Raw genomic sequence first — 25,950 nt, 5'->3', positions numbered from 1 at the left:
TCAAACAGATGAGCAGTGTACAGTACTGCACTGTGCTCATATGTAGTCACAGTTTAAGAAAAACTGTCAAGAAAATGTTTAACAAGAATCATGTTATCTTGTCTTTAGATTTAGGCATTAAGAAGCAGCATTATTTCTCATACAAAGTCCATGGAAAGCTAAACATGTACAAATAATATCTAGATGTATGTGACTGTTTTGTTTTGCATTACTGTGCATGTGTGTTTATTGATAAGAGTTACTTTACTAGTAAATTACAAAAGTAAATACACAAAGTGCACATGTGTTAAGTACTCATTACATTATGTGAGCCAATTCTTAATTTTTACAATCCTTAGTGTTCATAGACTTTCAGGATTTTGAGACTAAAATACATATAGTTTACCTAAGTATACGCAAAGCACATTGATATCATCACATGTCTGTTCACAAGTTTCCACAGTTTCAGAAATAAGATTTGGTGAAATTGAGTGTTTCGGGCAATATTTTACCTTTTATTTTACATTTTCCTTCTTTAATTTTTTTTACATCCATGTTTTGGTCACTGGGAGACCCTGCTTGGGCCTATATCAGTTTTATGATTTTCCCCTGATGCCCTTACAGGGATTTTTATAAAATACTTATAATAATAATATTCTTGTGTCATGAAATATGAGTCTTTGTAACATGTTATTAAAAATGTTTTTGAGTGATGAAATCTGAAAAAATTCTTGTGAGAAGCTCTTTCCTTTCTGAACTATCATTTTTCTGAAATAAGTTATGTGTCATTCCTCTTAACCAGCCCCATGAAAGTACATCATTTAGGCTGTGATTGATGTCAAATGTCTTCAGAAAGTTATCTTCTTGCATGTCAACCTAAGAATGCACATGCAGCACCAAGCAAGATGGGAACGCTACACAACAGGAGTCTAACTTTTCCTAGAAGGAAATGCTTATAGAAAGATATAGTACACAGGGATATAGTCACCCAATATGACAAACAAATTAGCTGCAAATATACCTCTACATGGAATGCAAAAGAAGCATAAGAGTTGTCAAAATATCTTATATAATTAAGCACTCACAAAAAGTTTCCTTCACCATTAACATGAAATGAAACAAACTTTTAGACACACAAATTTCAGATACACATTTATAAAATCTGAAAAGGAGAAAAATGACAATGATTATACACTTACACCTAAAACGAGAACAAAATTTTGACAACTCCACTCTATACTTAATAAAGGGGAAGAGGGTGGGCTTTACCAGGGCTACATAGGGTGAATTACTTTATAGTACATGCTTTGGCAATTGTAGGAGGGTAAGCTAGGGTCAGCTGGAACCTGGAGTCAATAATACGGGTACAAGCTCACCGGGAGAGGGGCCGCCCGCATCTCTCGGAGGTCCAAGTTACGGAAGAAATCAAGGCAGAGGATTTCCTCAATGCTCGGGTACTGGTCTCCGTTGCCAAAGATGTACTCCAGCACCTGCACCACCTGTCAACCCGCCAGTCTCATCAGTAGTGGTGCAACAGTCACCATAATGTGTTGAATGGGCATAACTTAGTGCTAATTAACATATATTATTTATTTTTTATTATTTTATTTTTTTATTTTTGGTGATTGAATCTTTACCCGAGTTCTGGATGACTTACTTAATACTACATGTGCACATGTCTATATTTATAATTTGAGTGACTTTACTTAACTTCCCATGCATTATGTCTGCTATCAATTAATATGACTATCAGTCCACGTACTGAATATATAAATGGAGACAAAATTAAACATTATACACGTCTGGGTTGTATGTAAAAGAAAATATTCACATATATACAAGCAAACTACAAAACATAAAGTATACATGAAAAGTAGGCACAAAACTAGTTACAAAAGTTATATATAATTTCTAGGTAATAATAAGCAACATAACATCTATATTTTTTTATGGAAATATATTAATTTTTCTACAAATCCATAACAAAATATGTACTTTAATCTATGCATTAACTCCACAAAAAATACACCATCATCCTTACTTGTGGGTAGGAGGAGATGTCCTCGAGGTGCTTGGCGGTGGGGTGGGCAGACGACAGCTCGTATCCAGCACACATCTCAAACAGGACATGGCCTGGGGGTGGTGAGGTGGTCAGGAACTTTCAATAGAGACAATGAACATCTGAGGAATACTGTAAGTAGACTATATTGGAAAAGACAGTAAAACCAATAAGGTGCATCATTGAACATAAGAACATGAGAACATTAGAAAACAAGGGAAACTGCAGGAAATTGTCAGACCTGCAAATGGGAGTCCTTGTATTTCCACCTATCATCCTCATCCATAAATTTGTCAACTCTTCTTTTAAAGCTTCCTAATGGCTCACTGATGCTATTACTGATTTCAACAGGTAACTTAGGGGTTCAGAGTTCTTCACACAGTAAGATCTACAACACAAAGGCAGCCATATCTATGTACTATGTGCTGTATAAAACTGCAGTAATAATGAAGGGTAATTTATCATTTGTCTATAATAACCTATAGCTACTTTCTGTGTTGGTAAATAGCTGAGTACTTAGAACAGTCTATGAATAAAGAGATGGTTTTAAAAATATGGTGAAAGAAGCCACAACCACACATCACCTTCAAAACACTTATCCACCAACTTTGGATAATCCATATGGCACCTCAGTGGACCTTTTTTGATATACTTCCTTTTTGTTGGCTTAGGCCAGTGCCCCTCTTGCATAAAAAAAAAAAAAATCCCAACTAATGCTTCTCACTAATGACACATCCCAAGCCAATGTGCAGCAGGAAATAGGACTTGAGATAATCAATACCACTAGTAATCAATAACAGCAATACAGACGACCCCCTAATGTTACTACAAGAAAGGTCTGAGCAAGGAGTGTGACGGCCCACTCACCGAAACACACTGAGTCTATGGCGTCTCTGTTGTCCTTGAGGCGGCGCTTAATGATTGGGTAGATCCTGGAGGTGAGGCCCAGGAGTGTGTTCTCCACCCCGGACAGTCTGAAGGAAGGCGATGATGATGAGGATGATGATGGTGATGATGATGAGGATGATAATAACAATAATAATAAATAATAATACATATACTCCTCAACTTACGAATGAGTTTGGTTCCAGACAGCCATTTGTAAGCCATTTATGTTCGTAAGTCATTATTTTGGATCCCTCTCTCTCTCTCTTACCTGGCCACACCGTTCTGCAGCACCACATTCCCGGAGTGCAAGTGGCCGCAGGGAGGAAAGCCTCGATCTTGCAGGAAGAGCAGAGCCTCCAGCACCTGCCGCCCTAGCCGCTGCACCTGGCCCACCGGCAGCCCCGACGACCGCTGTTGGTATTTCTCCACCCAGTCATCTTGCCAGTGACTCTGTGAAGCACCATCATTCAGCTTCTACCATGACAAAAAATGCATTACTTACACAACTCTATAAATGGGTGAATCTCCGGGCACCGTCATGGAATTCCTTAGGGACTCTTAATTGTTCTACTTCTACTATTACTTTTTAATTCTTGGGTAAAAATTGAGTTAAAGGAGTGTTACTTTACTCATAGAACAGCACAACAAAATAACATTGCAAATAAAAGTAGATTACTGTTTAGATAAGTACTTATGTAATACTAATACATATCAATCAAAGTACATCTAGGTGTTATATACTATGAATACTCTTGATCTATCTGAAGTTAATACGTTTGTTTCAAAGAACTAAAAATACTCTTGCTGTCATAGGTTAATCTCTCTCTCTCTCTCTCTCTCTCTCTCTCTCTCTCTCACCCGGTAAATGAGGTCCTTGAGCGTGCCCTTGTTGTTGTGGGGAATGATGGTGACGATGTACGTGTGGGAAGAGATGTTGGCAAAGTCCACGTCCAGCACTGGATAGATGTATGGGTGGTGCAGCGCCTGGAGGAGGGACACAACCTTACTGCTGTTGCGCCTCCTTCACCTCAACCTTACAAACTTAATCAAGGAGAATCCATATTTTCTCCATGTAAACTAAACACACACACACACACAACAGGGATGAAGACTCAAAGACCTCGAAAGATGTGGTTTTCTTGTAGGACAAAGAAACATCTGAGTTACAGGGCGAATATAACGGTGGGACAAACAGGCGAGGGTTTAATAGCCTCGCGCAGGGATCCTAATACACTTGGTACTAATTTTAATTCCCCCGCCTGTTTCGTGAGTGTTGGTAATAGAAGAAGAAGAAGAAGAAGAAGAAGAAGAAGAAGAAGAAGAAGAAGAAGAAGAACTTAACATGATCTTAGAAATAAACTAAACAACTTATATGGGTTTAATTTTTCCTTTCTTCTCAGGACAGGTAAGGGTGAGAACGTAAGTGCTGAGAACGAAGAGAAGACCTGCACACACACACACACACACACACACACACACACACACACTTGTAAGAGGACACAAGAAAAGTTGAGAAAAAATGTTAGAATAACGTAAAAAAAAGTACAGCTGCTATCCATAAAAGTAGAGATGTCTGGAATGAACTAAGAAAAGAAAGAAAAAAGATAAGAATGAAAGAAAAGAAAAAAGTTAGAGGCAAGGAATATACCTCAGGTAAAAAAAAGAACAAATAAGTAAAATAAAAAAAAAAAAAAAAATAGAAGACAACAAGCTGAGTACGTTTAGCTCAGGTAGTGCGCATTACATGTAGTTGAGTCCAGTCACCTGGAAGAGCTCAATGAGTGCCTCGCGCGTGCCGTGGGTCATGGGGATGGGGCAGTGCTCGTCGTAAGGCTGCAAGGTCATCAGGCGCTCGGTCTTCACAGAGGCGTCACGAATGATAAACCAGTTCTTGTCGATACGCGAACCTGGAAAAAAGAAAGAAAGAAAAAAAAAAAACATTATGGAGTGAATACGAAGATTACAGAGTAATTAGAATATTATGTAGATAATGTTTTTGTTAATCATCAATGCATAAAAAAAAAAAGAAACATTGCGGGGTGAATAAAAAATAGTGAGTGATTAAAAAGAATGTAGATGTTTTGTCAATCGTTAATGTATAAAAATAAATAAATAAATAAATAAATAAATAAAAAGCAAAGAGTGAATGAAAAAAAATTGAGTGATTAAAAGAGGAGGTAGATAATGTGTTGTTAATCGTTAATGCATAAAAAAGAAAGAAAATAAACAATTGAAAATCCGTAATACTCCTTTTCCTTTTTTTTTTTTTATGTCGCTGTTTATCTCTGTCTAGAGGGAAAGAAAAGTGGTGTAGTTTATGCATCAATTTGTCCGTCTCTCTCTCTCTCTCTCTCTGGCCTACTTTCAAGGGCAATTTTCGTCTCTTTTTCCTTCCATTACTCTCTTTTTTTTTTTTTCCCATCGCTTTGCCTCCTGTTCGTCCTGTTTCTTTCCGCTTCTCTACACAGGACACATTTTTCCCCTTTATATGTAGTTTTGGTGCATCTCTCTCTCTCTCTCTCTCTCTCTCTCTCTCTCTCTCTCTCTCTCTCTCTCTCTGAAAATCCAACCCCTTCTATCAAATTTCGTCCAGTCAGTTTTTTTTCCTTTAACTTGTTTTTTTCTAGTTATTTATTTTCTATTTTTTCATTTTTTTTCATCGGGATTTCTATTTTTATTTCGTATCATAGTTTAACCTCCCTCTCTCTCTCTCTCTCTCTCTCTCTCTCTCTCTCTCTCTCTCTCTCTCTCTCTCTCTCTCTCTCTCTCTCTCTCTCCGACTTTACTGTTTTTTTGTTTTGTTATTCTCGTCGTTTCCTCTTTCCTTAATCTTTATTTCCTTCTTTACAACCACTCCTTTATTTTCTTTCTCCTTCCCTGATCTTCCTTTCTTTCTATTCTTCCTTCTTCTTTCTCTTCCATATTTCCTCATAACCTAAGTTTCCTTATTGATATTTCCCATTTATTCCATTTATTTTCCCTCTTCTCTTGTATACATTCACTTTCTTATTCTCATATAACTTTCCTTCTCTTTCCATTCTCCCTCTCTTTTTTTGTATTACCTTGTTTTCCCCTCGTTTCTCCCTTAACTTCTTCCCCTTTACCTTCTCCTAGCCTTCCATCTCTACCCTTGTCTCCTTTCTCCTGTCTCTCTCCTTTTATCCTCCCTTCCTTTCGTGCAAGTTATCACCCCTTACCTCATTTCTTATTCCCTCCTTGTATTTCTCTCTCTCTCTCTCTCTCTCTGACCTTCTTTATCTTTCCTCTTTCCCCTTATCTCCCTCACTGCAGTCCTCCTGAGTTGTTGTCTGCTCTCTCTCTCTCTCTCTCTCTCTCTCTCTCTCTCTCTCTCTCTCTCTCTCTCTCTCCTCTCTCTCTCTCTCTCTCTCTCTCTCTCTCTCTCTCTCTCTCTCTCTCTCTCTGCCATCCACAATCTCTCCTTAATCTTCACTTTAAATTTTTTTTTTCATTTTTCATCTCTAATATAATACCTCAAACCCATCCATTTTTCACTCTTACCTTCTTCATCACACCTCTTCATTGCTTATCTTCTTTCTTTGTCCTCTCTTTTTTTCTCTCGCACCACTATATGAAATATATCGCTGTTTCATGCCATATATATATATATATATATATATATATATATATATATATATATATATATATATATATATATATATATATATATATATATATATATATATATATATATATATATATATATATATATATATATATATATATATATATATATATATATATATATATATATATATATATATATATATATATATATATATATATATATATATATATATATATATATATATATATATATATATATATATATATATATATATATATATTAAGCACAATCTCTCTCTCTCTCTCTCTCTCTCTCTCTCTCTCTCTCTCTCTCTCTCTCTCTGACTTTCAACCTCATCTTTTCTTATCCTTTTATGATCTACGACAATTTTTCAAGCATGTAATTCATCACCTCACCTCATAAATCATCACAAAGGAACACAAAGAAAGAACAAACCGTAGCAGAAGTCTTAGCCTTTGCGAGAATGTTTATCACAAGGTTCACTTCCTACTCATAACTTAAACATGAGATGCAGGATGGGGAAGACGAATGATGAGCGTCCGTAAAACTTAATAAACAAATGTAATGTTTTCCTAAGTAAAAGTATATAATTGTTATCGTATTTAATTTGCTGTGACATTAAACAATTAGCAGCACCAGAAGTAAAGCATGAAATCTTTATAAGCATCCACAAGAAAAAAAGGATTAAAAGTAATAGATTTTCCAATTTCGACTCAGTTGAAAGACTGGAGGTGGCTGTAGAACAAGTAAATATGTCTCAGAGTGATTAACAGTTAAGGAAAGATTCACCCAATAGCAGAGGAAGGGGTAAAGCGTTAACAGAGATTCTATGCCCTCAACAGGAAAAACCGTCACAGCAACACGATTAATGATCTCTGTGGCCTTTGAAAATAATCCTGCTGAGTTGCTGCGAGGACAAAGCGTTTAAGGACACAGGCTTTACTACAGTCCTATTTCAACTACCGAATGTTAACCCTTTCACTGCTATTTGAGACATGGTTTCTTCATCACACGCCACTATGAAACATTTCTTTTTGTTATACAGCCGATTTAAATAATGAACCGTTTAGGCACTAGAAAATCTACCCTTTTAATCATTTTCTCTTTCTTGTAGGTGCCTGTAAAGATCGTGTTCCATGCTTTTACGTGTTGTGATTTGTTGCATATCGTGATAAAAGGGTTAACAAGGATTCAACGTCCTCAACATGAAAACCACTCACAACAACACGACTGATCACTTCCGTAGCCTTTGAAAATAGTCGTGCTGGGAGAACAAAACGTTTAATAGCACGTGATCTCATCCTATCGCAACTACCGGATGCTGATAAGGATTTCTCGTTCTCAACGAAAAAAAGAAAAAAAAAAAAAAACTCACAAGAACACGACTAATGATCTTTGTGGCCTTTGAAAACAACCCCACTGAGAAAATAAAGCGTTTCAAGATAGAGGCTTTGGTCCTATTCTAACTAACATCAAGGACTTCATTTATATCCTTGTTGAATTCTATGTACGTCTCTGCAGCACTCACCGATATCCCGTAAGTGCTCTAGGAGGGAGTACCGCTGGTGTCCCCTGAGGTAGCTTCTGGCGGCCAGGGCTGAGGTATCCCTTGTGGTGCCCCTGGCGACCTTCCTCTCCATCTCCAGACGCTCCCCGGCGGCGTCATCCTCCAAGGCCGAGTAGGAATATCGACCGCCATGCCTGAAGGGAGGAAAGGATGGGTTAGTACGGTTACGGTAAGTTAACTCTGCTATGGCGTCTAATAAAGCGCAATAAAATAGTCTAGTGTACGTTAAAAGTTAAAGTTATAATTTTGAAAGATACAGTTGCTAAAAAAGTGAAAGAGGTTGTGTAGTTAAAATTTTAATTTCCAGTATTTATTTTTTTTTTTTAGTTCCATTTTTTGTTTTATAAATTCGTATTGGGTGACTGAAACAAAACAGATGTCACAGTGCCGTTCACAGTCTGCGTGTTGGTGGAACAAATGGTGCGTGTTGGCGAGAGGTTTTTAGTAAAGCGTAGTTAAGATGAAATGGAATTGAGGTAAAAGTACGTTGGTGATGTTGAGAGAGAGAGAGAGAGAGAGAGAGAGAGAGAGAGAGAGAGAGAGAGAGAGAGAGAGAGAGAGAGAGAGAGAGAGAGAGAGAGAGAGAGAGAGGAGAGAGAGAGAGAGAGAGAGAGAGAGAGAGAGAGAGAGTCATTAAAACACTTAAGAGCTTATAACAACAAAACATTTTATAACACACACGAGACTCAAAAAAAAAAAAGTTAATAAGAGGCGTAGTTTAAACCTAACTGCATAACCTGAAAATTAGAGGAGTTTACCATGAAAAAAAAGACGCCATAAAAAAGAAAACAGGCATGAAAAGAAAGCTAGAATACGAAGTTGGAAGTCGGCATTGCATGTGGATGAGTGAGCGCTGGTTTGACGAGTGCATGAAAAAAAAAAAAAAGATGAAGTATTGTTGAAAAAAAAAATGGATGAATGAACAAAAGGGAGGAGGTAAGTTAGATATGTGTTGCCTTCCACTGACCTTTACCTGGGGAAAAAATAGAGAAATGAATAATGAAAAAAGAAAAGATCCAGCGACCCAAAAAGAGAAAAGAAGAGATAAAAGTGTAAAAAAAGTGCCTTTGTATTCAATAAATATATCAGAATGGAAATAAAATATATATATAAAAAAAGGTATTTAGAAGGAAAACTAGATTTGTGAATAAATTACACTTTTATAGACAAAAAATCGAGGTAAAATGTACGAAAAATCATATCGTATTTTTTTCCTCACTCTTTGATGACTGGATGAGATAAATATAACCAGATACAACATTTCAGGAGGCGAAACCATTCAAACCACACGCCTAAAAAAAAAACTAGTACCTCGACTGCGCACTACATCTTAATCATTCTTCAGCATCGTTCATAAACCCGTATTTTGAAACTCAATTCTCTCAAAAGGACTACTTTAAAAAACCACGCAGAGATGACGAGTCGAGTTCTCATGGATTTATTTATTTACTGACCACTATTATTACTATTTTCATCTATCATTATTTTTCTTTCCAGTCTTTTTAAGTGAGGATACATAGCCCTTATCAACCAACACTACAAGAGACGTGAAGAAACACCCTTGAAAACCCAATAACTCCCTCAACAGCGTGCAAAAGTAATAGAGACAGGACGAAACATTTCAGGATCGTGTTGTTGTGAGATAAAGGCGGCGGGCGGGTGAGGCACAAAGTTTCCCCTCCCGCCCAGTGGCCTGCGTGGTGCCAAGTGCAGTGTGGGGGACTTGCCAGACTGAGAAAGTTGACTCCTCCTTCAAGTCAATCTCTCTCTCTCTCTCTCTCTCTCTCTCTCTCTCTCTCTCTCTCTCTCTCTCTCTCTCTCTCTCTCTCTCTCACCGTTCGTTGCCCTCTTTCTTTATATATGGGAGTTGCTATGAATGTTCTCTCTCTCTCCCTTCCTGTTTCCCTCACTCACTTCCTCTTCCTCTTCCTCTTTCCTTGCCATGAATGTCCTCTCTCCTTCCCTCTCTTCCCCTTCCTTTCCCCTCTCCCTCTATTCCTCCATCTTTTCCTTTCCTACCTTCCTTTATTACTCCCATCCCTTCTTTTCCTCCTTGCCTCCATTTCCTTCCTCTCTCCCTGCCTTCCCTTCCTTCCTTCCTTCCTTCCTTCCTTCCTTCCTTCCTGCCTCGCCCCCCTTCAGGTCACGAGGCCACGAGGACACCAGTTGGGTTTGTGCAGAATTCCATGACGAGAAAGTGTATCCTTGTCAATATCGGTTTATTTAATTATCAGGAGTGAGCTTTTTATTTTCTCTTTTTCATTCGTTTTAATATTGAGTCTCTGTGTGTGTGTGTGTGTGTGTGTGTGTGTGTGTGTGTGTGTGTGTGTGTGTGTGTGTGTGTGTGTGTGTGGGTTTGGTTCTATCTTCTCGTTTTCTTTGTCTCTTACTCCCAGTTTTCTTTGTCTCTTTTACTGAGTGGTATTTTGTGTTGTTAGTTGTCTTTTTTCTTTTTCTTTTTTTCTGTACCGCCCTCATTAACACACACATACACACACACACACACACACACACTCTCTCTCTCTCTTTCTCTCTCTCTCAAACCCCCATCACCCATCATAAAAATCGCTAAAGGGGAAAAAAAAAAAAAAAAACAGCGGACGATTACACCAAGATTCCATTTCGCAAACATTAACACACCAATCTAGTGCAAATTAAAACCAATATACAACCCCTGCTTCCTTCGGCGACTTGTAGCTGTTCGCAGGGGGACGTAAATTAGCACCACTTTAGCTAGCAATGGTATCAAAATTCCCTGGAGTTTTCAAAGCCATCTATTTCCTGGTTATATTTCAGCCAGACGAGCTACTAGTACTTTCCCTCGTAGTGTCTGGGAGCTGAGAAGAAGGAAGAAGATGGGGAGAGGAGGAGAAAGAAGGAAGAAACGTAAGAAGTGGAGGATGGAGAGGGTTAGGAAGCTGGAAAAAGATGAAGTGGAGGAGAGGAAGAAGAGGGTACGAGGGATTGGAGAAGGAAAAAGAAGGCTAAAGAGTTGGAGAATTAAATATGCACGGAAGGAGAGGGATGATAGAGGGGAGTGAAAGAGGAAGAGAAAGAAAGGAAAAAAAAGAAGAGGGAGGGTACGAGGAAGTGAAATAAGAAAGGAGGGAACATAAAAGTAGGGAAGAGAGAGGAAGGAAAGGAGAAGAAAGAAGAAGAGAGGGTACAAGAAAGTGGAATAATGAAGGAGAGAGGAAGGGAGGAGGAGAGTGAAAGAGGAAGGCAAGGAGAGGGAAGAGAGAGAGTAAGACGGAATGCAAGACGGAAGGAGGAATGAAGGATATAAATAAAGAGTAAATAATGAAGGAAATAAGGGAAGAAGGAACTGTGGCAGGAGAAAGGAAGTGAAGGAAGGAAAGCGAGGATAAGAGAGGCGGAGAAGAAGGAAGGGGACGAAGGTAGGAGAAGGAGAGTGAAAAAAGGAAGTGAGAAGGAAATAAGAAAAGGAGGAGGAGAGAGAATAACTAGGAGACGGGAGACAAAGGAAGGAGGGATGAAGGGGAGAGTAAGGACATGAGGGGGGGGAGGAGGTAGGGGATGTGACAGCCACACACACACACACACACACACACACACACACACACACACACACACACACATAAATATACGACCTCAGGCATCAGTTCCCCAGCAGCGCCGTCGCCAGAAGTGGAATTATTGTCAGTGTCTTTGGGATGGAGGAGAGGCAGAGGGGTGGAGGGGAGGTGGAGGGATCGAGAAAGGAAGATAAGAGCATAGGGGAAAGAGAGAAATGAAACAAAGGAGAGTCTGGTGGTGATAAGGGAAGACAAATACCTAAGTGGAGTCTGTCACACCCACACACACACACACACACTAAGATAAGGTACAATCTAACACACACACACACACACACACACACACTAAGATAAGGTACAATCTAACACACACACACACACACACACTTACATATGTATGAATGAGCATATCTGGACGTGTATCTTATTGGCAACACACAACAAACCCACCAGATTCATCTCTCACGGTGCCTGGTCTTAAGCCTACTCGTGTACAGACCTTTTGGGAGACACGGGAGCCTCTTACGAAAGGGAAAGGGAAGCCACTAGTAAGACCAGACTGAGCAGACGCAATTTCTCTAGAGTCCATTCCAGCCAATTTCTGCCTCCAAGCCTCGCTACACACGTCACAGCAAAAGACAAACAACTTCATCATCTCACACTAATAGCATTTTACGTAGTTTCCAGCAAGACCCAACCCACTTAATGGCTGCTGTGTGTGTGTGTGTGTGTAAGAGGGGGCATGAGAACCAGACACACAGGCGCCAATGATTGAAAATTGCCTGGGGAAGTTGTGGGAAGATTTCAACAGATTAATACATACGTGAACGAGATGGAAACGAACACAAGGAAGAAAACGAAGTGAGATAACGAGTCTTCTTTTATTTTCCTTCTATATTCTCTCTCTCCTTCTGTTGATTGGATAAGATAAATATAACCCGATGCGAATTTTTATGATACGAAATAACGATGCATTTCCCTCCAAGCATTCAAACCACACGCCTCAAAAAGCAGGTATGGAGGAAACCCGTCCAGGCGAATGGAATGAAAACGGACCACACAGATGGACTCTTGGAGGGAGAACTGCATTAAAATCGAGTCCTTGAATAAATCGAGGCATCTCTTGCGGCGGCCTCGTTCGGGGAAGTATTTTTACGTGTTCAGTGAAAGGAAAGATTTCACAAGAGCCGAAAAAAAAGGGAAGGGAAAAAAGAAGGATTTTAAAAGATTTCAATGAGAACCAATGGAAGAATTTCACGGGTTTTTACGGCGCCAAAGGGAATGATTTCTTAGATGTCACAGCAGGACTTGGTGAAGGATTTTCTCAGGATTTCACAGGGAAGGATGTCGAAGGAGCACCGCAAGGTTTAAGGGTTTAGGAGAAGCAATCAGGGAAATGCACGTATTGGAAGAGAGAGACACAAAATTCCACAAAACCAGCGAGGCAGGAAACGAAATACAAGGCAAACAGAATGAATTAAAACCCTGTAAACGTAAACACACACACACACACACACACACACACACACACACACACACACACACACACACACACACACACACACCTCACTCTCACTTCCCCTCACAGTTCGCATTAAAGTTTCATGTAAGACTAAACTTCGAACATACACACGACAAACTTTCTGAATAAATATTAAAAAAAAAAGAAAACGACAAAAAGCTATTCACGTTGTTTTATTTATTTTCTTAGGGGGAACCTGTCAAGAATCGAAACCTCACACACACACACACACACACACACACACATATCTTGTCATGCCTGTTATGTTACCTGACCCAAAACATTAAAAAAAAAAAAAATCAATACCCGACTTCAATGAACAGAAAAAAATAACAATAAATTCCAACGAAGCATTATCTAAAAGAAAACAAGATATTAACTGCTTCCCTGCCTGGACGGAATGAGCGATTGAGTTCCTTTGTTTTGATATGATAATAAAACACGGAGAGATATTCATTGTGTGAAATTATACAAGACACACGTAACCTAATCCCACTCTTATTTTGCGAGGCGGAAGTTAATCTGAATATTTGAATTTGATATAAGCGAAAACACGAGACGAGAGAGAGAGAGAGAGAGAGAGAGAGAGAGAGAGAGAGAGAGAGAGAGAGAGAGAGAGAGAGAGAGAGAGAGAGCGCAGAAATGAGAGTAAAGGGAGCGTCCACCAAGCTAAACCACATTCTCCCTTCGATCTGCGGACCAAACAAACATCACACACACACACACACACGCACACACACACACACGATTATTCCCATAAATAAAAGGGAAAAAAGAAGAGAAATAAGGGCAAACAAACCGGGCAGTTAACAAATGTGCCGACATTAACGAGAGAGAGAGAGAGAGAGAGAGAGAGAGAGAGAGAGAGAGAGAGAGAGAGAGAGAGAGAGAGAGAGAGAGAGAGAGAGAGAGAGAGAGAGAGAGAGAGAATGATGATTTACGAGTTTTATCAGTGCAACAGTGGAAAAACTAACAGCTTCCTTCTTCCATAGTCCTCCTCCTCCTTCTCCTCCTCCTCCTCCTCCTCCTCCTCTTCATTCTCTTACATCTATCTTTATTTATCTTTATTTTGTGTCGTTTATCACAGTCTCATAAGGGCCAGCAATTTCGTCTTCCGTTAATTCTTCCTTTGTAATTCTTTGTGTTCCTCCTCTTCCTCCTCATACTCCTCCTCCTTTATCTCTCCTCATCCAACACCTCCCGGGCCCTCTAGTCCACTGATCCACTCCTCCTCCTCCTCCTCTGTCTTATCCTCCACTGATGCGAGATAAATGGCCCTCCTTCACTACCTCCACCTGACCGTCTCCTTCTCCTCCACTATCAATGTCACGCTCTCCACCTCTTCTTCCTCATCTACATTGGCATCTTCTCTCTTAAACCCGAGATCGGAGACAGATATTTCTCCTCCTCCACGTCATCTTTCACCTCTCCACATCTTCCACCTCCAGTTTTCTTATTCCACCTCCTTAACTGTCATCACCACTGCCTCCACCTTTTCCCCCTCCTCCACCACTATCATATCCTGTTTGTCCTGTTTCCCTCCCTCCAATCCTCCACTGATCCGACACAAATATTCCTCCACTATCTCCACCTCCTCTTCCAGTACTGATCTCCACCTCTTTCAGTACTACAACCAGCACATCCACCTATTCTTCTTCATCCACAATAACCTCTGTCTCAAATTCTCCTCCACATCTCAACGTCCTCCACTTCTGTTTTCACCTTCCCTGCGCAATAAGGTTCCCCAGTCCCCCCCCCATTACACACCCATGGCTCCCCCCTGCTCCTCACCCCACCGCCGTGTTTACATTTTGCATTAACCAAGAGGGGTGAAAAATATCATCTAGGAACCTCACACACTCGGGGCATTAACCATCTGCTTTTGAAACCTTATCCCGCCCACCCCTCTCTCCTCTCTCTCTCTCTCTCTCTCTCTCCTCTCCCCAATGACCTAATTTCCATAAGGCCGGGAACTGTGAATAATAAGAAGGGAATATGAGTCGTATATGAGTCTTGAGTCTTCTTGGAGTCTTGGGTCTTTCCTTTCCGGATCTGCCACTTTTTTTTTTTTTTTTTTTTTTTTGAGGTGGTGGTGGTGGTGGTGGTGGAGGGAAGCTGGTGGGATTCGAAGCCACGGGAGCGTCTTGCCGAAGGAAAGAATGACCAAGTGACCGTAAGAAAGGAAAGGGGAGGAGAGTAAGGGGAAGAGAGAGAGAGAGAGAGAGAGAGAGAGAGAGAGAGAGAGAGAGAGAGAGAGAGAGAGAGAGAGAGAGAGAGAGAGAGAGAGAGAGAGAGAGAGAACATAAAGAGACAAAGAGACAGAGAAACAGACAAACAGATAGACATACTAGACAAAAATATAGACAGAAAAACAGAGACAAAGAAACAGACATACAAACACACAGACAAATATAAAGAATGGGATAAAAAAAATCCATGTAAAAAAAAAGGTACAAAAAGGAAGAACGAAGAAAAATATAGGTAATAAACAAAAAAATCAGCTAAGGAGAAACGTACAAGAAAACGGAAGAAAAAAGGAAAAGAAAAAAAAAAAGGTGTTGACAATTTGACGGGCAGAGTAAAGAGAAAAAACAAATGAACAAAAAGGTAGGGCGCACAAAGGGAGAGAAAGCAATGTTTGTTAAGCGTAAAGGGAAACACAGAAGGCAGAAGATAAAGGAGGGAAGAAGAGGGAGGTGAAATGCAATGTTTGTCTGAGTGAAAGGAAACGTATGAAAGGAAAAATAAAGGAAGAGAGAGATAGACAACAAAGCCTCGAGGTGTGAGGAGATTTACACATAAAGAAGAAAAAAGGAGAAAAAAAAGATAATAAAAAAAGCAATATTGAATAAAGAGAAGAACGAAGAGGAAAGATAAGGCAGAAGACGAAAGTCAAATAACAAAGACAACTGGAAACTGAGACAAGGAAACAAAAACAAATAAGAGACAACGTTTTCTCCATGACAACAACAGCAAGAGAAACAGTAAAGACAACAACACAAGCAAACAAACAAAGAGACGAACAAACAACGTAAAAAGCAACACATGCGAACACATTAAACTCAATAAACCAATAAATAACGAATAAAACGAACAATAACTCCTGTCACATCACATCACCACCATCACCATCATCATCATCATCATCATCATTTCAGTTTAATTAGGAGAAACGCTTCCCTCTAATTCCTCCACTTATCTATCATTCCATTGTACCAGTATATCGTAGACCACAATAAAACTCCTTATTCTATTTCTTCACTCATTTCTTTGTCTTCATCTAGTTCTGCCCTGCGTCCTTTCATCATCGCCAGCTTTCCATTCCCTCACTAAGAATGTTGTGCTGGTAAAACAAAGCAGGATAGGCAAACAACTAAAGAAATGAGAGTTTCGCTGGAATGACCTATAACTAAATAAAAAAAAAAAAGCAAGCATATTAAAAAGGTATAGGTTAAATAGTCTACCATAATAACCTTGTGCTAGAAAAAAAGAAATGGACAGAACCGACGAAGAGATGGAATGGGAAGACTTAATGCTAAATATGAAAAATACATATATACTAATAAAAAAAAAACACTGATTAAACCTACTCGAACACAGCACAGGAACCTTCAACAAGTAAAAGGCAGCAGCATAAAGATGAGACAGGGAGACGGATGAGCTATTACTCCAAAGGGTGCATGTCAAAAAGCCATATCAAAGAGGAGCCGTGATATTTAACCCGGGAATGAGGACCGGAAGGAGGGTAAGGAGGAGATCATGGGTGGGGTGGGATCTGAGGACGAAGTTCACCTCCTTTGATCTCCTAAAGACGGGCAGGCCAATCTTACCTGCTATACACCTGGTCTGAGGCCAGGGAGGAAAATGAAGGCTGGACGAAAAAAAAAAAAAAAGGAAAAAAGAAAAAAAAATGAGAGGAGTAAGGTACAAAATGAGGGAACGAAGAAGATACGGTTTTCAAGAGAGAATATAAAGGTAAAGAAAATGTTTAAGGGAGGAAAAAAAGTGTGAGAAAATGAGATATAAAGTGGAGGAAAGCAGAAGACAAGATGTTAAGAAGAAATACATAAGTAAAAAGATGATTTAAAAAGGAAAGAGATGGGAGAAAGATAACATAAAAGGAATGGGGAGGATGGGAAGGGAGAAAATGAAGGTTAAATGCAAAACGAAAGGAGAAAAAAATGAGAGGAATGATATAGAAAAATGGAGAGAGACGGAGGAGACAAGGTTTTGAGAAAAGAATATAAAGGTGAGGAAGAATTTCTAGGAAGGAAAAGATCGGGGAAAGGTGAACACAAAGAAAGGAGGAGGAGAAAGAGGAGGAGAGGAGGAGGTAAGACATGACCTGACGGGATGAAATGAAATGGAAGAGCAAAAAGGAAAGAGGAAATTAAAAAGAGTAAAAAAAATGACGGAAGAGGAAATAGGAAACAGAAAGAAGGGAGGAAGGGAACATGCAAGATCGTCAGGAAGGAGAAGGAAAAACATGCTGGAAGGAAAAAAAAACGGAGGAAAAACAGGAGGTGGGAAGAATATGCAAGGAAAGCAAAGAGGCGAGGAGGGATGCAGAGGTAGGAAGAAAAAAAAGGGAAGGAAGGAAGGAAGGAAGGAAGGAAGGAAGGAAGGAAGGAAGGAAGGGGAGGAAGGAAGCAAGGAAGGGATACGATTCCTTCCTTTAGACAATACCAATCTCTCTCTCTCTCTCTCTCTCTCTCTCTCTCTCTCTCTCTCTCTCTCTCTCTCTCTCTCTCTCTCTCTCTCTCTCTCTCTCTCTCTCTCCCTCCCCTAACATAGTTTTCCTCACTACTTAGGATGCTTTTCTCTCATCATTCAATTTAGTTTACTCTATTTCTCCCATTACATCTCTCTCTCTCTCTCTCTCTCTCTCTCTCTCTCTCTCTCTCTCTCTCTCTCTCTCTCTCTCTCTCTCTCTCTCTCTCTCTCTCTCTCTCATCGTCATCCTTCATTACCTTAATCCAATTACAATGACCGTACCAAAACCTTTTACTCGCTGGCCACACGTCGTGCAGGCAGCGAGCACCGGTCTGTCTATGCTCACCTGAACAGCGGCGCCGGGAGGAGGAGGAGGAGGAGGAGGAGGAGGAGAGGGGGTGGCTCTATTGATCCTCATGAGTAGAGCAGAGTGACCTGGCTTCCCTGGTCTCCTCTCTCCTCTCCTCTCCTCTCTTCTCCCTGTTCTCCTCTTCTCCCATCCTCCCATTCTCATTTTCTGCAGCATCTTGTGTCACTCTTCCTCTCGTCCTCTCCTTTCCTCATGTTCCTCTCTCCTTTGTTTACGTGCTTGTCAATTCAACTCTTTTTTTTTTATATATATATATATAAATTTTGCGTAATTTAAGTTTAATATTTTTACTGTGCCTAGAAACGGACTCTCTCTCTCTCTCTCTCTCTCTCTCTCTCTCTCTCTCTCTCTCTCTCTCTCTCTCTCTCTCTCTCTCTCTCTCTCTCTCTCTCTCGTCAATTCTTTTTTTTCCTGTGTTTTATCTAATGTGATTTTTAGTGTTATATATATATATTTTTTTCTTTTTAGTGAGCTTCGAAATTGACTTACTTATTTCTTTACTTCCTTTTCTCTTCCTTTTATCCCTCCTTCTCTTCCTCCTCTTTTTACTACGCATAAAAATAAAAAAACTGTTCCTTGTCATATTTCATCACCTGTTGACTGGACATAAGTATTATTTTTCTTTCATCTTCCTTCACCATCCCCATTCCTCCTCCTCCTGCTCCTCCTTGTACCACTTGTTGCCATCATTGTCCCTCCATCACCTCCCTCTATCACCTCCCTCCATCCCTGCCACACTCCGTCTCTCCCACACTCCATCCCTTCACCCCCTCCCCCACCTGCCCAGTGTTTTCACCTTTCCTGTTTCTTATTATTACAGTTTCTCTCCTGTCAAGTCACTTCCCTCGCGCCCTTCCTTCTAATTTCAGGCAAATGGGAGGGGGGGTTGTTTTTCCAAGGGCGCGGTGCCTCGACCTCGCCAGCCATCAAAGGAATATGTACTACAGGAGACGATGAGTGTGTGAATAAATTTACATAATGGAGAGGCTGATATTTACGAGAGAGAGAGAGAGAGAGAGAGAGAGAGAGAGAGAGAGAGAGAGAGAGAGAGAGAGAGAGAGAGAGAGAGAAAGGAAACGTGCCTCCCTTCTTCCTTCCTTTCTTCTTTCTTTAATTTTTTTTCTTTATCTAACATCTCTCCTCTTCTCTTCTCTTCTCTTCTCTTCTCTTCCTTGCATATTCTTCCCCACCTCTTGTTTCTCCTCCTTTTTCCTTGCGTTCATTTTTTTTCTTTCTCTCCTCCTTCCTCATGGTTTTGCACGTTTCCTTCCTCATTCCTTCCTTCCTTTATTTCGACTTTCTTATCCACTCCTTCTTATGATGATATACTAATGAAAAACAGTGGAAATAAATTGAAAAGAAGTAGAAAAATAAGAGAGAAAAGCAGAAAATCGCAATAAATGTTTTATTTTGTTGTGCTTCTGGCAATATATATTTTTTTTTCACTAGTAAATGGATAAAAAAAAAAAAATGTAAGGAAGTGATAATTTAGTTGATTTTGTTGACGCTGAGGATTTTAATCATTACAGCTTCCGCCGAACAATTACAGTAAAGAGAAGGAAGTAAAAACATTTCCCATAATAATACCAAACATTTATCATAACTTTCCATTAACCACGAATAATAATAATAAAAAAAAAAAAAATCAGAAGCCCTACATTATATATCAATTGACGAATTCCACCTCTTGTTTTCTAAAAAATATCACACGTAAACAAAGGGAACCTGATCTGTACTATAATATCATGTAGTTCGTTGTTTATAATATAGTAATCGATGGACACAATGATTGGAATCTCACGTCATTTTAGCTCGGTGACAATTTTCCCGTTGCAAAATACGAAGGCAATGTAAGAAAGAAATGAAGGGGGTCATATTTAAGAAACCCAGGTTGCATATGGATTTCACACACTTCATCGTCTATATAGTTAGAAATAACAAATTAATAAATAAATAAATAAGTAAATAGGATTAATATGCAAATAGATAAATAAACACATGCATGAATAAAAAAAAAAAAGGTTCACAGTATTTAGCCCCGTGACACAATTCCCTCGGTCAGAACCTCAGTCAGTGTATGAAAGGATGAAATAATAAATAAATGAATAAATAAACAAACAAACAACTAAACAAATAAATAAATAAATAAATAAATAAAACCACGAAAAGTTCACACCATTTAATCCCGTGACACAATTCCCTCAGTCAGAACTTCAGTCAGTGTATGAAAGGATGAAATAATAGATGAATAAATAAACAAACAAACAAAAACAAACAAACAAACAAACAAACAAACAAAACCACGAAAAGTCCACACTATTTAACCTCGCGACACAAACCTCTCAGGCTGAAAGTTAAGTCAATGTACGGCAGGAGGTTGGTAATTCTATGTTAAGGCGAGCACACGAGTCTGGCTTCGGTAGACACATTCCCAAGGCGCTGTGCTGAGTACGTTTCCTCCAGTACAGTCCCTTGCCACGTTGCACCACGAACCCATACAAGCCGACACCCCACAAGTCACCTGTTAACCCAGACGACCCTAGACAGCTTCACTCTCCCTCCCTCTGACCTTCCATACCTTAAATACTTCATCTCCTCGCTCCCCTCCTCTTCTCCCTCCGTGCAGGTGAAAGGAATAGACTTAGTTATATGGTTATTTGTCCTGTGTCAATAGGGAGGTTTAAAGATTAGATGAATTTATGGATGGTGATGATAGATGGGAATAGAGATGCATGTTTTGTATGGGGACTGCCACGTGTAAGTTTAATGACTCCTTGCAACTTCCTTTATTTTTCTTATGTTTCTATGTGTTTTTACAGATGGACAGATCTACCCCGAGTATTGTACATAAACAGATACTAATCAGGGAAAATAAACTGGTGAAAATTTCAAAATGTTGTTGATCACGTGTAGGCCTGATGGCTTCTTGCACCTTTCCTTATTTCCTTATGTTCTTATGTTAGTTACAATCAACAGTCAGGCAATATTCCATACTCATATCGACCATCTTGCGTTTTTTCTCAATCTTAATTCCTCTGATCTGTTAAGAATCCATCAACTGTCAGCTTTTGTTCACAGACTGTCAGCATATCAAAGGACTTCAGAACGTAACAACACAAGTATTAAGACTGAGAGAACACAAAACACAGAGGGAGGACCGCAGTTGACTCGGCTCTTCACCAGTATTGCGCATGGTGATCTTTTTCTGTCTCCTGCTGTTACGATGCCCTAGGGAGAGGTGGGTGGTGAGTCCTTTCCTATTTCTGTCCTCTTCTCTCCCACGCAGCTTACCCTTTGCAGTAAATCTATCAACTAGGTTTCATAGTATCTGTTCTCGTGTATTCATCCTTTCTAACTCTGCTATCTTTCAGTATTTCCACTATTTCGTTTCTTCCTGCTCCCGTCTATATATTTTCTCTCCTCCTCCCCTTTCCTCTCCTCTTCAGTCTTTCATATTTGCATTGTTTCATCATCCTTCCTATTTTTCTCCATTTTCTCCTTTTTCTCCCTTTAACTCTCCATATTTTCTCACCTTACTGCTTTCCTCACTCGCTTTCACCTTTCATAGTTCCATTACTTTATCAATTCCTTTCCTCCATCTTTTCTCCCATCCATATTTCTATTATTACTCCCTCTCCCTCTTAGCCTCAACCACCATTGTCTCCCTTCCCTCCCGTCACTCCGTCTTACCCATATATAGCGCAGCCTCTAAAGGTGTTACGACCTGAAAGACGGGTCATGGGTGATGCGGAGCGGCATTGCGTAAGTCGTATGGCCTGGCGTAGTACCGTCACAAAGAAGGGCAAACTCACTATTGTTCAGAATCCTCACACAGGAGCCTGGGAATCATCATTGAGGAGGATACGAGAATAGGATGGAGAGGGGAGTGTTATTTCACACCCTTACCGAGCGACCTCATTCCCGAGAGATTCCCGAGGGACTAGGGAGCCTCAGTACAACCTAAGACTTCTGAAACACTTCTGCGCCGCACCTCCACCATATTTCAAAGGCTCTAGTTGAAGTTACGCTTCTTTTCAAGGGTGTTTTTATGGTTCTAGTGACAGGTTGATGAGGAATACTCTTGAGAATCTGGCTAATCATCTCTGTGACCTTTGAAAATAGTCGTGGTGAGAGAGAAATGGGCCTTAGAATTCGACCTTCTGAACGGATCACCTAATGGAACCTCGAGTAGTGTGGACATCTCTGGTTCTTATTCTTGGCTGGGTCTTACTAATATGATCACCCTCCTCGCCTCCCAGGAAGCGTAACGTAACCTCTTGATGGGTCTGATCAAATTTTACTCCAGCCAAGAATTTTGTGGGCGTCCGGTCCCTTCTGGTCTGTGTTGTGGGCGTGCCTTCTGCTCTGTATTGTGGGCGTGTCTTCAGCTCTGTGTTGTGGGCGTGTCTTCAGCTCTTGTGTTGTGGGCGTCCCTTCTGTCCTTCTCAAGTTTCCACAAGCCAGGTGTTGGTATTCACACGACACAGGTAGGTGGTTATACAGGTAACAGGTAACTAAATAGGTAACAAATAACTACACAGGTAAGATAACTATACAGGTAACAAGAGTTCATTCTGATTCCGACGAAAGAAAGTAATCTACAAATCCTCTCAGTGACGTCCTTTGATTCCGCGCAGCCAGGTGTTATCGAGGGCAGCAATTCACTTTCCCTTGGCTGGTCCCCACTCACCGGCCGGCAGCTCGGGGAATGAAGCCTTAGGAAACTCACGCCGGGAAAGAAAGAAGCCATGAATCATACACGGTGTAGCAGGTAACCGGTTTGGCGACGCTACTTCCCTTCCGCTCTCGTCTGTTATTATTTCTTTTCTTACTTTTTCTCTTCTATTCATCCCCACTACTATTTGTTTTCTCTTCCTCTCTTTTTCCCTTTTCTCTGTTTCCCTTCCTGATGCTGGACGAAGGGAGGGAGGGAGGAAGGGGAGAGGGAGGGAGGTGCTCATAGATGCAGTCACCCGCCCACCAGCTGGCTTGTTCACGAGGAAATATTAAAGAGTTTGTGTTTTTCTGTTTTTTTTTTTCTCTCTGCGGTGTAATGGAGAGCGATGGTAAGGAACGAGAACGAGAATGAGGATAAGAAGAGATAATAACGCTATAAAAAATAACAACTGTCATAACTACAAATTAACAGTACATGATTGGGATAGAAGTCGAAGAAAATGTAATAGTATTCCCAAAGCATGAGAAGAAGAAGAAGAAGAAGAAGAAGAAGAAGAAGAAGAAGAAGAAGAAGAAGAAGAAGAAGAAGAAGAAGAAGAAGAAGAAGAAGAAGAAGAAGAAGAAGAAGAAGAAGAAGAAGAAGAAGAAGAAGAAGAAGAAGAAGAAGAAGAAGAAGAAGAAGAAGAAGAAGAAAAGAGAAAAAGAAAAGAAACTGAGAAAAAAGAAACAACAACAACAACAACAACAACAACAACGAGTCTTTCCAGCAGGTGGCGTCACTGAACACCTCTATTTCATTTCCTCCTCCCTCTTTCCTCTCCCAGGTGATCCAGGAGGAGGAGGAGGAGGAGGAGGAGGAGGAGGAGGAGGAGGAGGAGGAGGAAGGGGAGAAAGATACACACGAGGGACGGAGCAGTCAATAATCTTTCTCTTTTGAATTTTCTTTATTTATTTTTTTCTCGTAGTGGTTTTCTATATTTCTCGCGCTTCGATTTCCGATGATTTTTCTTAATGGTGCTGTTTATTTTATTCCCCCTCCTTCTCCTCCTCCTCTTCCTCCTCTAGATTTTTTTTTTATTATCTTTCCCTTCATCTTCCTTTTCTTCTTTATGTCCCTCTTCTTCTTCCTTCTCCTCCTCCTTCTTCCCTTTCTGTTTCTCGAAATATTTTTTGTAATCTTTATTTTCTTACTTCTACCCGTTCTACTCTTATTTTTTTTGGTGTTGTAGTAGTAGTAGTAGTAGTAGTAGTAGTAGTAGTAATAGTTGTTGTTGTTGTTTACACTGGAAGAACGGATACAAGAACTACAGTAAAATCCCTCTTATCCGGCATCAACGGGACCGCCGACATGCCGGATACTTGACAGTTGCCGGATACTTGAATAGAAGTGAAATTATGTCCTTCTGATCTTTTCAAGCTGAACCACTCGTATAACACTTTGTCCATCATTTCACCACGATGATACTGCAGTGTGTGACGATTTTCCGCTGCCTTTGGGGGTGTCGGTGGCTTTCATGTAATCCCACAACTTTTTCGTTTGGGATTTAATGTCATAAATAGTTGATGAGCCCACACCATATTCCGCCATTAGTTGCTGTCTGCTTTCACCTCTCTCTAATCGTCGACAAATGTCTACCTTCTGCTTAAGTGTAAGCACAACACGCTTCCAATTTTCTACAACTTTAGGCATGATGAAGGCGTCAGGTGATAAACAGTGCACACGCGGGACTGAGTCACTGAGTAAACACAGTGCAGTGGGCCGTGGGTGGCGCGAAGAAGTGCGCTCTGGTGGCGAGGGGACAAAGTATGCCTCGTGCGGGAATTTTAATCGATTTTATGAGTACACATTGATTTTTTTTATTGATTTTAAGGCTTGGGGAAAAAATGTGCCGGATACTTGAAGCTGCCGGATACTCGAATGCCGGATGAGAGGGATTTTACTGTATCTATCTATAGCCACTATTTTCAGAACCACAATCACCAATGAACTCCACTTGCGAGGAAACAAAATAGAAAAGAACAAGACCCACTCCTCGCCCACGTCTGCCTTCACTAATGTGCCAAGAGGAAACAAACACGGTGCTACGGGGAAACTAGTTACTTCCATACTTGTTTACCCTTCTTTCCCTTTCCCCTATCTTCGTACACCAACCCGTCCACCTTCGCCTCTGCCCCGGATTCCTTGTTAATTATTTTTTTCCGACACTGGCGAGGAATAAAAAAAACATCCTTCAGCCTTCAAACGCTCCGGGCAATTAATTTCTCGCCTCTCTCTTAATTAATAAGTGACATGGTTGGAGAGAGAGAGAGAGAGAGAGAGAGAGAGAGAGAGAGAGAGAGAGAGAGAGAGAGAGAGAGAGAGAGAGAGAGAGAGAGAGAGAGAGGAGAGAGAGAGAGAGAGAGAGAGAGAGAGAGAGAGAGACCCTCCCAATAACACGAGAAAAAAAAAACAAGTGAGGCTAAAATAAAACAAAATAGATAAAAAAAAAAGTAAAGGAAAAGTAGAATTCTGAGATGAACACGAGGTCACGAGGACTCCAAACCCTATTACTGATGAGGACAGGGAGGATGAGGCAGCGGGGACGAGGCGGGGCGGCGTCCAAAGGGATTCTTGTGCCTCCTCATTAAGAGCAGCGTGAGTGGTGCCTCGGGGGGGGCGCTCCCCTGTGGCATCCCCTGGGACCACGCCGGGATGCCTTTGGGGGGTACTGCTACTTGTGAGAAGGAGGAGGAGGAGGAGGAGGAGGAGGAGGAGGAGGAGGAGGAGGAGAAGGAGGAGGAGGAGGGGGAGGAGGAGGAGAAGGAGGAGCGATGATGATAATAATAGTTGTAGTGGTAGTACGTGGTGGTTGTGTAAAAGGGGAAGGAGGGGAAGGCATGGTAGTGGTGGTGGTGGTGGTGGTAGTAGTAGTAGTAGTAGTAGTAGTAGTAGTAGTAGTAGTAGTAGTAGTAGTAGTAGTAGTAGTAGTAGTAGTAGTAGAAGAGGAGTATAGAAAGAAAAAGAGAAGAAGGAAGAAGAGGAAGACAACGAC

The 25,950-nt window shown here is 40.5% G+C and overlaps 1 protein-coding gene across 13 annotated transcripts in view; it reads right to left on the bottom strand.

The window, feature by feature from the left end:
- LOC135107953 (slowpoke-binding protein-like) overlaps positions 1-25,950 on the bottom strand; it is a 99,346-nt gene that overhangs the window by 11,814 nt on the left and 61,582 nt on the right. For all 13 annotated transcript variants that reach the window (XM_064018413.1, XM_064018423.1, XM_064018422.1 and 10 more), the window contains 7 exons: positions 8,062-8,234; positions 4,691-4,833; positions 3,785-3,910; positions 3,195-3,376; positions 2,906-3,012; positions 2,021-2,112; positions 1,356-1,478 (listed from right to left, as the gene is read on the bottom strand). In XM_064018413.1, coding sequence (XP_063874483.1) covers positions 1,356-1,478; positions 2,021-2,112; positions 2,906-3,012; positions 3,195-3,376; positions 3,785-3,910; positions 4,691-4,833; positions 8,062-8,234 — 946 coding nt within the window. The remainder of the gene's footprint in view (positions 1-1,355; positions 1,479-2,020; positions 2,113-2,905; positions 3,013-3,194; positions 3,377-3,784; positions 3,911-4,690; positions 4,834-8,061; positions 8,235-25,950) is intronic.

This window comes from Scylla paramamosain, chromosome 16, assembly GCF_035594125.1.
Source record: "Scylla paramamosain isolate STU-SP2022 chromosome 16, ASM3559412v1, whole genome shotgun sequence".
Taxonomy (NCBI): domain Eukaryota; kingdom Metazoa; phylum Arthropoda; class Malacostraca; order Decapoda; family Portunidae; genus Scylla; species Scylla paramamosain.
This window is presented reverse-complemented; position numbering and strand designations above follow the sequence as displayed.